Source organism: Lemur catta, chromosome 2, assembly GCF_020740605.2.
Source record: "Lemur catta isolate mLemCat1 chromosome 2, mLemCat1.pri, whole genome shotgun sequence".
NCBI classification, from domain to species: domain Eukaryota; kingdom Metazoa; phylum Chordata; class Mammalia; order Primates; family Lemuridae; genus Lemur; species Lemur catta.
The window spans coordinates 15,472,202-15,485,777 of record NC_059129.1 but is presented as its reverse complement, the minus strand read 5'-3'; the positions used below and the strand labels follow the sequence as shown (position 1 = coordinate 15,485,777).

General features: G+C 44.1%; 1 protein-coding gene across 2 annotated transcripts in view; it reads right to left on the bottom strand.

Moving 5' to 3' along the window:
* Positions 1-13,576, bottom strand: part of PRKCB (protein kinase C beta) — a 294,889-nt gene that overhangs the window by 65,249 nt on the left and 216,064 nt on the right. For both annotated transcript variants that reach the window (XM_045542806.1, XM_045542805.1), the window contains exon 9: positions 12,234-12,380. In XM_045542806.1, the coding sequence (XP_045398762.1) occupies positions 12,234-12,380 (147 nt within the window). The remainder of the gene's footprint in view (positions 1-12,233; positions 12,381-13,576) is intronic.

The following is a 13,576-nucleotide window of genomic DNA, read 5'->3' as shown; positions in this document are numbered from 1 at the left end:
GAAGTGATTCCAGGCTTCTAACAACTTACTTTAGAGAAGGCAAACGGGCAGACATTGCTAATTGAAGACGTACTTCAGAAAAAACTGTGAAGTGGCCTAGTGCGGACAAGACATTCATCGGGAGTCAACAGTGTGGATGTGGGTAGGGCTGAATCACTTCTCAGATACAATCCTCGAGTTGGCCAGACAAAAGGAAGAGCAGTGATATCCAGCATGGAGGTCCACTCCGATTATACAACTTGGTTGTTTCATGATTTATTATGTAAGGTTTTTGGTATTTAAAAGTCTCTTTATAGATGATAAAAGCATGGATCTGTGTGATAGATAAGCTAATTTTTCATTTCAGAGGTCAGGTTGGCAGATTGCATTAAGATTTAAACCTTTTAAAAGGATGCCCTGTCACACCTTAGATTTAATCAGGTTGCATTTTTGCCCACTAGCAGAGAAAGCCACGGAAGTGTGAAAGGAAGTTTAGAATGGAGGTGCTTTTAGCCTACTCATCTCTGGCTCCCTCGGACTTGCTATTGTTAAGCAAATGTCACTACACCAGTGGAAGCCATGACTCATGGTGACTGCTTGAAAGGGGGAGGAGTGGAACAAGGAGATTGAAACCTGAAATGCTTAGCCCCTGTGTTTAAAAGAAGACATTCAGTGGGATCTAATAAGAAGTGTTTAATTGGGTTGTAATAAGAGATGTGAAAGAATTGCTATTTCAACACTATGGGCTGTATCAACTCTAATTATTGGTATCAACAAAACTGATACATATCAATTCCAGTTATTGAAGGATTCTTTTGAGCTAACATAGACGTTAATGAACTTGGAGGCTCTTATGCTAAGTAAAATAAGCCAGACACAGAAAGGCAAATACCGCATGATCTCACTAATATGAGGAATCTAAAATAGTTGAACTTAGAGAAACAGAGAATTGAATGGTGGTTGCCAGGGGCTGCGGGGTAGAAGAACTGGAGAGACCGATGGTCAAAGGGTTTACACTTGCAGCTATAAGATAAATGAGCGCTAGAGATTTAATGTATAACATGGGAAGTATAGTTAATAACACTGTATTGTATACTTGAAATTTGCTACGGGAGTAGATCTTAAGCGTTCTCATCCAAACACTCACAAAGAACGGGAATGCCTAAAAAATAAATAAAATAAAATAAAATAAAATAAAATGAACACATTGGTGACAGGTATGGCTTAGTCAAATTTGTTTGAATCATATGTGATATTTGACAAAGCTAGATGGTTCAGATAAAAGCAGATTTAATTTGACTGTTCTTTTTAGATGGTTCCTGGGAAAACAAACTAATAATTGATGCCTCCTACCAAAGGCAATGAAATGAAACCCTTAAGGACCTGTCATTCATTTCAACCATTAGGCTGCACAAGGAAAGTCTGTTTCTCTATAGTCTAATCTACCCTGTGAGCCCAGTCTTCCGCTCGTAGCTGGTGTTACAGACCCCCAATAGAGAATGGGGGTCTCCACGGCAGGAGTGGGCCACTTTGGGCGCAGGGAAGCTGTGTAGCTTAGTGGTGATACATCCAGGAGCCAGACTCCCTGGTTTGAACCTGTCTCCACTGTTGCAAGTTTCTCATTTCTCTGAGCCTCCCTTCCCTCATCCATAAAATGGAGATAATAACAGCTCCTACCTCATAAGACCCATTGTGAAGCTTAAATGAGCAGTGTGTATAAAACACTCAGACAAGTTCCCAATGCTCAGAAAATATTATCAATCCCTGCAGTGATGTTCAACGAGGTCAATACAGAATGTGAAACTGGGGTGGGAGGTGGGAGAGTTTGAAACAAACTCTGACACATTTAAGCATATGAACCATCCACATTGGTACATCCAAAATATTTACCATGGGTGTTAGATGATTACAATCTACAACTTTCTGCTATTATGCTTGCTGTAGAAAAGATTATGGGTTATGCCGTTAGTAACTAGGGGTTCATTTTACCAGGATTGTAAATTTCTGAACTAACATAGAGAGATATAGTTGAGACGGATATGCAGAGGGTGGCAGGAACTAGGATAGCACAATCATTAGGCCAGTGGCCACAAATTATCACCTGAGACAGAGTTTCCATGCTAACGAGTTCTACCGGGTCCTTCAATAAGAGGACTTGATTTAACTTTGTGATATTTTTGCCAAAGAATCGGGCAACATTTTAAAGAATGTACCTACTTTGGCCTGTACCAGCCAGGCCAGTCATTTTAGTCCTTCTTTTAGTGACACTGCCCACATCATATCTGCTTTTCAGAGAGTCTTGTCTTCCTTCCTGATGAATGGCTAGAAAAGTGCCCACCTTGGCCACAGCTAATTGTATCAAATGGGTCCCTGATTTACACTGGCCCACCGGCTGTTCTTTCCTGGGGTTTTAGATTTCTAGGATATTCTAGATTTGAGAATTAGACATGGGGACTTGAGAAGTGACAATAAGGCTGGGAGAAGTGGTGCAGGGAAAACAGGCTGGGGCCCCCCCAAGATGGAGACATGGTTGTTGTGCTCCCAGAAGCCTTCTAGATTGGCTGCACTTCCTGCCTTTGGGTGTTGTGAGATACACAAAACACACCATGTCTTTCCAGCAAATACCCACTTCCCTCACTGTGGCTTGACAATCTACTTGCAGCAGATGGGAGGTTGCAAAACTTACATTAAAAAACATTTTATTTTCTTTGATACAATTAATTGTGTTGAGGAAAATGGACTCTTATCTTGCTTTGTAATATACTAACTTCTGAGGAGGGAAGGTGGGGGCCACAGAAAAGCAGTAAGTCACTTGAAGGAGGAGAGACCTGGAAATCTTGGGGAAGTGGAAGAAGGGCCTCGCAATGACTGGGGAAGATGAGTCGGCAAAAACATGCTGCAATCAGAATTGCATACGAAAGAAGGAAAGATTGAAGGCTTAGGGGGGAGGTGCCTTAATTGGGAGAGAACCAAGGAGAAGGCAGGAATCCAAGATCAGACAGCAAATGTCAAAAGGTTCCCTGGAAGAGGATTAAGGGAACAGGTAGCAAAGATTTTGTGCTATCTGTGAACCACATGATAAAGGAACCCACCATATGGTGCAGGAAGATAGCAAAGCAGGGTGAAGTACAGGGAAGTGCTTTTGTCTGTAGGATTATATAACCACGTCTAATGTATGGATGTGTATGTGTGTGTGTGAATACACACCGCTAATGAGATTAAAATTAGGATAGACTCCCACAACAGGAGCTCAAAGACTTAAGAGAAGGCCTTTGTTACTGGTATGCACTAAACTTCCTTTTACTCTGCTCAGCCAATGTCTTCCTGTCGAAATCCAGTGCTGTGTTTGGCTCCAGCAGAAGACGCTGTAGTCTGGGGCTGGGAGAACTGGATTATTCTATTCACCCATAGAGCGTGCTAGTTTAAGTAGCCCGGCCTCCACGGAGACGACCTTGGAGGTTGCTGAGGGACACGCTGTTGAGATGCTGAGATGCTGAGAAATCAGGGCCGACTTCTAGATCAAACCCATCCAGCACCGTGCTGAGGGTCCAACCATCCTTTCAGAGGCTCATGAAAGCATTTTAATTTCTTTTAAAATCACAAGGAAAAAACCACGGACTTTTAGGTTTGAAGAGAATGTTTTAATGTATAATATTAATGTATTTGCCTTTATGATAAGATATCATTTTCAACTCTTTTTCATGGAAGAAGGAGGAACCCACAAATGTCATGATGTCGTTCTTGGAGCAGTTTTGTAACTGCTGTTTCAAAAAACAAAAAAGAAAGAAAGAAAAGACTAGTGGTCTAGGGAGATGTGTGGACTCCAAAGTGCCCCAAAGTGGAGAAGAGATGGGAAGAAGCAACTGGAATCACAAAACCAGATTTCAAGGTCCTGCCTCCTCTCAGCTGTGTGATCTTGGAGAAGTTACTTAACCTCTCTGACTTAATTTCTGTAGAGGTATAAAAGGGTTATTATCAGTAACTAACTTGCAGGATTGGGGCAAGAATGAATATGATGAATATGTATGTAAATCCATAGCACGGCCCCTGTCAATCAGCATGAGCTCCGTAAATGCTGCAAGCAATGGGGAGTGTGTGAGCGGGATTGGAGTGGGTGGGTTTGGGTGGCAGAGTTGGGGAGGGCTGAAAAGGAATCACCGCACACACTAAAGATGCCTCCAGGACTTGGAGCATCCCATAGCTGCAGCCTGAGGAGGAGATCGGAAGGGCAGTAGCTGGAGGAGTGAAAGCCATTCTCATGGGCCCTCTCGGGAATCGCTGCGGATGACTCAGTTCCAATGAGCACCTGCACATGGCCAGGTGACCGACAGGCACAGAGCGAGGAGGAAGAACAGTATCTGGAGCCCTCCATCCCTATGAGCTTTGTTTAACAGCAGTGGCTTACAGTGAAAATAAGGCATGCAAGCTCTGTTTAGTACTTAGAAGGAAAAATGAGAAAATAAAAGGGGAAAATGGCTAACCTCCTCGAATATGTTCATGACATTCCAGGTGACCACTGTGGACACTAGAAATGCAAGGATTAAGTATCAAGCAATCGAGAGCCCCAAATCAGACATATCTAAACCAAGCCTGGTCTGGTAAATGCCTTTTACTAGCTGTGAGACATTAACAAGTCATTTCAACTTTCTGCATCGCATTCTCCTCCTCTGTAAGATGGGAAAATAGTAGCTGCGTTATAGAGTAAGTGCACACTGATACTCACAAAGCACTTATAAAAGAGCCTGACACATCATAAGGACTCAAACAATGTTAGGTGGTTTCATCATCATCATCACCACCACCACTAGACTGTAAGTTCCATGAGGGCAGATATTTTAGTCTGTTTCCTCTGCACTAGAAGAGTGCCTGGCATATAGTAGGTGCTCAAGAAATACTTCTTGAATGAACAAATTATTAATTATGCCTGTCAGTGGGTAGTTATCATAAAAGTGATGACTTCTCCCCAATATGGTGGATGGATTCCAATCTTAGTCCCAACTCCCTTCCCATGCCTCCCCTGCTCTCCTAAGTAAGCCACCATACCTTGTGCTTAGACCTGGAGCACAGGTGTGAGTTAGGGACTCGCTGCTAACCTGGGAGACAGGTGTTTCAGAAAGTTTCTGAGGGGAGGAGTCACAATGCAAAAACGAATGGGTGGGGAAGATGTAGAGCAGCAAATCTCAAAAGAGCAGTTTGATGCTCTGGAGGAAGGAGGTCAAGATCACAGGAAAGACTTTTTTGTGTTTTTGAGACAGGGTCTCACTCTGTCACCTGGGCTAGAGTGCAGTGGCATCATCATAGCTCACTGCAACCTCAAACACGCACGCTCAAGCAATCCTGCCTCAGTCTCCCAAGTAAGTGAGACAACAGGCATGTGCACCATGTCCAGCTAATATTTCTTTCTTTTTTTTTTTTTTTAGAGACAGGGTCTTGCTATGTTGCCCAGGAAAGATTTTTCAGGACACAGGAAATATTGAGCATGCTCCTCAACTAACATGAAGGATACAGGGAAGAGGGAAGATCAGAGACTTTTAGTACCTTCCAGATAGGCACAAAAATTATAGCAAAAGATTTCCTGTGCTTAGAAATACAATGGTGACTGAGGTGCCAAATCATCGTGTGAATGTAAGATCTTAAGGCCAAGTTGCCTTAAGTGGGTGGGGCCAGGAGCACTCCTCTTCGATTGTCACCAGATGAAAATGGAACTTCTATTGGGTCTGAGCCAGTATACATTTGAGGGTCTATGTGTCACAACAGTTGAATGCATCCTAATAAAAGGAGCTTAGGTGCCCTGCCACACAGATTAACCAAGCCTATTTTAAGGCCGTTTCTCACAAAATGCAGTATAGGTACCTTGCACCACCAGCAGTACAGGACAAATTACTTTTTTAAAATACATTCTCCTAAAACATATTAAAATAAATATATATTAATAAGTGGTATATCAATCCTGTGATTTCACATATATTACTGCTTAGGACAATGCTAAGAAGAAGAAAAGGAAATCGATGTAAAGTCAATTTGTAGAGAAAGTATTTAGCATTTATGATAGTATAAAGGAGGAAGGTACATGGCAAAAAAAAAACCAAAAAAAAAAAAAAAACAGGTGCATGAGTGACTAAGATTTAGGCAACTTGGCCAAGGCTTTATTATCAACCCTGCTGTACAGTCTGAATTTTGAGCTAGGAAGTTGACGCCAGCACCTTGGAGAGTGGCACGGAAATGTTAGGTCTCCACGGGTAACCTAGTGGAAGGGTCAACTACCACAGCCTCAGTGGCCTCCTTAGTGACACACTCAGGCGTTCAGTGTCATCAGTCTCTGGGGCATTCATCTGGGAAAGTCAAGCACTGAAAGAGGAAGCTTCATGGTTTTGTCTCTCGCCTCTCTGCTTTTGACTTTAGACCATCTTAGACGCAAAGACAGCAACCGAACTCGATGGGCTTTTCTGGAGATAAATCTAATACCTGAGCACCAAGTTTCTAAGGACTTTCCACGTTTTCCTTTTAATTTCATAAGCTGCTGACTTCTTCCTACTTGATTTATTCCTGGCTTAAGCTCTGCCTCAAGAAAGGCAGCATTAACACCTGGCATGTTTCATGATTTGAACACAAGGAAATGTCACAGAGAAGAGGCGCGTGGAGTTTTTTGTTTGTGGGGGGTAATACGTTGGGGGTTCTAAAGGGAAAAGTCAGAAGGTCTTTTACGTCACCATGAAAAATGCCAACCAGAGCTGACAAGTAGGGAACGTGGCTGAGACCACTAGTTAGTCCAGCCAAACTGTTCTCCCAGCCTCTCCTGCACTCGAGGTGGGGCCATGTGACTAAGTTTTCTCTAATAGAGAGTAGGCAGACGTGATTGGTGCCACTTCCAAAACCAAGACTTTTAACAAGCAGCTTGTGCCTCCTCCGCCCTCTGAATGTAGAGAAAAACAAGGCCCGAGGGATTAATGGAGCCACAGAAGACAAAAGGAACCTTGTCCCTTAATCACCATATGGAGAGAGTGGGTGGGGCCAGGAGCACTCCTCTTAGACTGTCACCAGATGAAAACTGAACTTCCCTTGGGTCTGAGCCAGTATGCATTTGGGGGTCTATGTGTCACAACAGTTGAATGCGTCCCAATAAAAGGAGCTTAGGTGCCCTGACTGCCACACAGATTAACCGAGCCTACTTTGGGTGTGGGGACCGGGAAGAAGAGGACATTCTGAGATTTTTCATTTACTCCTTCCCCTCTCTGCAAAGTTCGCTCATCCTTTAGATGTAGCCGGAGTCACTTTCTCCCAGAAGCCTTCACCGACTTCAACTCCTGCAAATCCCACTCGCACCGGCTCCCACTTCACACAACAAATTATCACGGCTGAGCTGCATTTTACATCTGTGAGTGTGATTTTTTGTTTAATGTTTATATCCCCACTGCGTTTTAAAGTATGCATTTTCGAAACTTGTGGAATGATACACTTCAGATACGTGCATTTTGTCGTAGGTAAATTTTATAATACCTTTAAAATGATCATTAAAACATATTGAATTCCAGCTAAATGATATACACGCTGAACAGTTTGAGTCTAAAGGGTACAGATGTCTGCAACTGGCTCCGAAACACATTAAAAATGGGTTGATAGGGGCATAGACAGATGGACAGATACGGGGTAAACAAAAACAGTCCAGTGTTATTTGTAGAATCTAGGTGCTGAGTATTATAGATGTTCACTGCGTAATTCTTTCAACTTTTCTGTATTTTTAAAATTTTCATAATAACATGCTGGGGAAAAAGTTCAGCGAGAGCAGGAACCATGAGTATATTACATAAAGGGAATTAGCCTATACACAGTATATTTTATACTACTAATCACAATGTTCTGTGATTTGTTTTAATTTTTACTTGGTATTATGTCATGAGAATCTATGATGTTAGACAGATAGATGTATATGTGTGTGAGAGAGAGAGAAAGAGAAGCAAAACACTTCATTTTTTTAATCTATCATGGAGATACCATTATATAATTAACCTTCACATTATTAGTGAACGTTTGGGAAATTTCCATTTTTTCTATTACCAATCATTTTCCAGTAAATATCATTTTACACAGATCTTCTGTGCTTTGGTTATGTTCGTAGATCTATGTCCACTCATAGCATTCCAGATGCCTCCCCCAGGCCCGTCCTATCTCTCCCACCCTGCCCCAACACACATACGTCAGCACAGTACCTTCCCCTGGCAAAAGTCAGGGGTGTAAGAGAATAAGAAAGCCCCCATTCAAACTTCCCAGCATAACTTTTTAAAAAGACTTAGATCATACAAATCATTACCAACAGCACACCCAAAGTCTAAGAAGATGAGCAATGTTAGCATTAATAAACTATTTAATGGATGTTTATTGTGGCAGCACAATAGGGTTAGAAGAATCAAGTCTATAAAGTAAGGAGTTGTATTTATGCTGTGTTTACACTTCATCAGGTACTTGCTGTGTTTACTTTATAAGGTAAACTCATATAATCAACCTGGACAGTCCATGTATTTATATACGTGCAGCACAATTTTAACTCCAACAACCACTCGACAACCACAGAGGTTAAACTCTTAAAAGGTGTAAAGGTTGGCAAAGTCCACGTTAGAGATTCAAGGAATCATAAATACAGAGAGTTAAGGATAAAACTGTAAGAAGCAACATTAAATAATAAATGAATAATACATCGGAATGCTGGAAGGCACCTATCTATCTGCACGTAAGCCAGACATGCCAACAGGTCTTGCTCCGATAAGATAACCCTTCCAGGTAAATGCCGTCACCTGTTCGGGAAAATAAACTCTCCAAATTGTTCTTCTTTTTAAAGTTTTTGAAACAGGGTTTGCTCGTTTGGAATTCAACGGCCTTCACACTTGCTTTCTCCCTTGTTTCATTTTCACAGGTCTTAGCAAAGTGCTTGTGTCATTCCCTAGTCACTTCACAAATTATTACAGTGCTTAAGAGCATGTTTTTCTGGGGTGGGATCTGAAACAGTGGACCTAAGGGAGGGAAGGCATAAACAGATTACCCCCAAGGTTGATCTCTTTCATCTCACATCACTGCATCTGTGCTCTTCTGTTTATCGGGGATTGATCTATACACCTAATCAGACAGCAGAATGTTCAAAGTAGGCATTCAAAAATAAAACCTGCATTAATTTAAAACCCTGGTTGGCAAACCTAGAGTTACAAAGGATTACTATGTGTTTTAAAGGATCATAGAGGTGTTTGTTATTCTACTTTGCTTTCATGACATACTGTTGTTTTCATCTATGATTTATTTGATGCTACATCTCCAGTCTGGAACAGAACTCTCAATTATTGTAACAGTTTCCATGGAAACATATGATCTATTCTCTCTCATTCTCTCCCTGTTCCCCAATGATCCATTCTCCCACTATTCCACCTCCCCAACCCCAACTCTAATCCCTTTCATAAGGCCTTCCAGAACTTTCATCCCTCCATCGAAAATTCTCCAGCCTAAATTGCTAAGTGATCAAAAACGTGCACGGTACACTAACTTTTGAGTTAACAAGGACAAGAATAAAAATGTTAAATTAGCATAGAGAGACTGGAAAGATGCAAATAGAATTAACAAACGTGTTCACGGAGGGATGGCAGTTGCAGCGAGGGGTCACAGAAAGACGTGAACCTGGGTGAGAGCAAGACTTCTCAATGTTCCTCCTTTTAATACCATTTTAATTATGAGCCATGTGAACGCATTGCTTATTAGAAATAGAATTTAATTTTTGAAAACTTCCCCCAAAAGCTTCAGCTTATTAGAACCTCTTCTTTCTGTAGGCCCCTTTCTTCCCCATCATCGGGGAAACTGCTCTATCTTTGAAATCTAAATGCCTCTATTCTTCCTAACATTTTAAATATCTTGGCCTCACTCATTTGGTTTTCATCCCTAGACTTCTAAACCCCTCTCTTTTCCCCACTCAGGCAGTGACCCTCTTCCTGCTGGACTTCTTTCCCGACCCAGTCTAGATACCATTTTCATTCACTTAATTCAACACCTGAGATAGGTGGGGCTCTGTGCATCTGCAGTGGCTGTCTCTTCTGCCCAGATATCACAATCGTCTGGTTCATTGATCCTGCGAATCTGCAGCTCAGCTCAAACCCACCATCTTCTCTAGCCCCACATGAGGGCTGCTTGGAGCTGCTAGCAAAAATCACACAGTGGTGTGGACCCTGCCAACTGCCTGTGCTCTAACCTTGGGGACCCCAGACCTGCCGGGCAATGTTACTGAGTGTCCTTACTCTCTACTCCCATTCTGTGCCAAGGGTCTTCCAACTTTTGGGCCATCAGCTCAGACTCCTTATTCCATCTCAGCAGATGACCTTGCCACCCACAGACAGAGAAAATCCATGCATTCCAGCTAGGAACAGAATGAATTTTATCCATAGGCACTGGAGACACAGTGGTGACCAGGACACAGAAGATTCCTACTCTTGGGGGGGTTTTGCTTTCTTTCTTCTTCTTCTTTTTTTTTTGTTTTTAGAGATGGAGTCTTGCTCTGTTGCCCAGGCTGGAGTGCAGTGGTACAATCATAGCTCACAGCAACCTCAAACTCGTGGACTTAAGCAATTCTCCTGCCTCAGCCTCCCAAGTAGCTGGGACTACGGGGGGTGGGGGGGGGTGGGGGCGGGGTGTCACTATGCTCGGCTAATTTTTACAATTTTTGGTACAGACGGGGGTCTCACTATGTTGCCCAGGTTGGTCCCGAACTCCTGGGCTCAAGCGATCCTCCCACCTCGGCCTCCCAAAGTGCTGGGATTACAAGCATGAGCCACCGTGCCCGGCTTTTCTTGTTGAACTTAGGTCTTAGAAAGGAAAGAGGGACCAATCAATATAGAAACAGGAAAAGTATCGCCCAGTAACGGGGGTTATAGAGAACACGTGAGTGGCTACTTTGAGTGGGTGGTCAGTGAAGACCTTTCAGAAGGGGTGAAGTGTACGTTGAGATATGAGTTACAGAAAGGAACCAGCCACACAAAGAGCAAAGGGAGCAGCATCTCAAAAGCTCTAAGGGAGGAAGGAGCTTCGTGTGCTTCGGTAACCCGAGAGCCACCACTGTGGCCAGAGCACAGTGGGTGAGGGAGAGAAGAAAAAGAAGAAAAGGTCAAGGAGAGAACAAGGGGCGGATCCCAAAGGGCGATGCACGCCTAGGACATAGCATAGAATTGATTCCAATCACGATGGGAAGCCATGGGAGGGTTTTAAGCAGGTAAGCGCCTTGCCCTAATGTTAAGCTTTAAGAAATTGTTATGGCTGCTAAGTCGAAAGTAAATAGATTATAAGTAACAAGATTGGGAGCGGGAACCCGGTTAGGTGCTTCTGCAGTTGTCCAAGTGATCTGTATGGTTTAGATTAGGATTGTATTCGTGAAGAGGGAGAGAACGCAGTGAACGTATGATGTGCTTTGAAGGAGCTGTCAGGGTTCACTGATGGATTGCACGTGAGAGGGGCAGGGGGGATGGGGTGAAGGAAAGGGGGGAACTCAAGGATAACCCCCAGATTTGGGGCTTAAGCTACAGAGATGGGGAAGAAATTTATATTTTTTGCACACCTGAGTTTGTGGTATGAGATTTATGCTAGACATCTTTATGGCACACAAAGGGATTAAAAGACTCAAAGCAACACTAAACAAGTCAGGAATGCTTATAACACAATCTCAACTCCAGTAAAACAGTGTCTCACGGTATCTATAAAAGCATCCAGAATCACTCTATGAGTCCCAGGGTCATCCTTCCACTGTGCTGCTGTTTGAAAGGGACTGTTTCCTTTCTGGGCTGCCAGGGTAATCTTTTCTGATCGTGTCACTTCCCTGCTTAAAAACTTTCGATGGCTCCCCATCACACTGCAAATAAAATCCAAACTCCTCATCATAGCTTATAAGGCTCTGTGTCTTCAGGCACCTGCTTGCCTCTACAGTGTCACATCCTACAACCTCCTCCTGCTCATGACGTTTTGGCCGCAACATCTTCTGTTGATACCCTAGAATGTACCAAGCCCTTACCGACCCCAGGACCTTTGCACTTGCTATTCTCTCTGCTGAGGACGTTCTTTGCTAGCTCTTCGAAGGCGTGGCTGGCTCATTCTCATCCTTCAGGTCTCAGCTTAAATGTCACCTCCTCACACAGTCTGAGTGGGTCCCCTTTTGATTTGTTTGTGACAAACGGCAATGTGCCTGCCTTGTTAGATGTTCCTTCCCGAGCAGGTGCAGCCACCAAGCCATACCGTACCTTGCCAAAGCTGCCTTTCCCCAGCACCATCAGGAAGTTAAAATCGGTCAGTTTCATCCGGTCCCTGTTGCCATTGTTGTCAAATTTGGATATGGTGTTGGTGGTCTTTTCTTCCGGAACCTTGGTTCCCGGGCCGATCTTGGCCCTCTGGAGGAGGAAGCACACAGAGAACATTACTGGGGTGTGAGGATGCCCTTGTAGGAAGACGCACATAAATACCGGAAGCTGCGGTTCCTGCCGCCCAGGCATCCCATCCACGGGCAAAGCACGACCCTACATCCTCCGCTTTGCAAGCCTGAGACCCGGAGGCCGTCCTTAGAACCTCCACCTCCCTTCCATCCTCCATGTCTCATCCGTCGCCAGGCACTGTCATAGCTTTCCCTCCCAGCTGTCTCTAGAATTCATCTACTTCTTTCTATCTGCCCCGCCACCACCTGCCATCCTCGCTCGCCTGGACAACGCACAGTGAATCCCTTCTCACTGGGCTTCACACACAGCCCGAGTGAGCTTCTCACCCAACCCAGTCAACCCCTGCTGGAAGTGCTTCAGTGGGTCCCATTATTTTTAAGGTAAAGATCAAAGTCCTTTTCACTGGCCTCTAGGATCAGGCCCTACCTGGCTCTCCAACCTCATCACTTCTAGGGTCCTTCTTCCTTGTAAATCAGCTTCATTCTCCTTTCACTCCCCTGAATGTCCCAGGCTCCACCTACCTCAGGACCTTTGCACCTGCTGCTGCTACTGCTGTCTGCATAGCTATTCTGTCCCCTTTATCGAGCTAGCTACCCGTTGCGTCCCACTTTCACTTCCTCAGGGAAGCCTTCCTTGATTCTCTGTCTGAAGTAGATTTCCCTCCATCCACTTCATTTGCCATTAATATTAGATGAGAGCTGTTTGCTTGTTCCCCTCCAATAAACCGGAAACTCTGCAAGGACAGGGAGTATTTCTCATTCTCTGCGATTTTCCTGATGACTAGTACCGTTCCCACCTAAATACCTATCGAATAAACAGATGAGCTGGGGCCGTGTTTGTCCTCAGTGCAGAGGCTCCCTGCTGTGAGTGGCAGGATGGGGGCTCAGAGTGGCAGCAGGGGCTTTGGGAGTTTGTTACTGGACTCGCTGCTAGCAGAGAGAAGACTGTGGACCTACAAGCTGTAGTTAGACTCCTGACTCTGACATGGATCAGCTGTGTGGCCCTGAGCCAGGCAGGTGGCTCATGGTACCCCTCTGCACACACATCCTATTCCTTCCTGTTTCTCTCAGAGCAAAAGCCAAAGGCCACAGGTGACCTGGCCCCTCCGCACCTCTCTGATTTCAGCCTCCTTGCTACTTCCACACTGGTGTCCT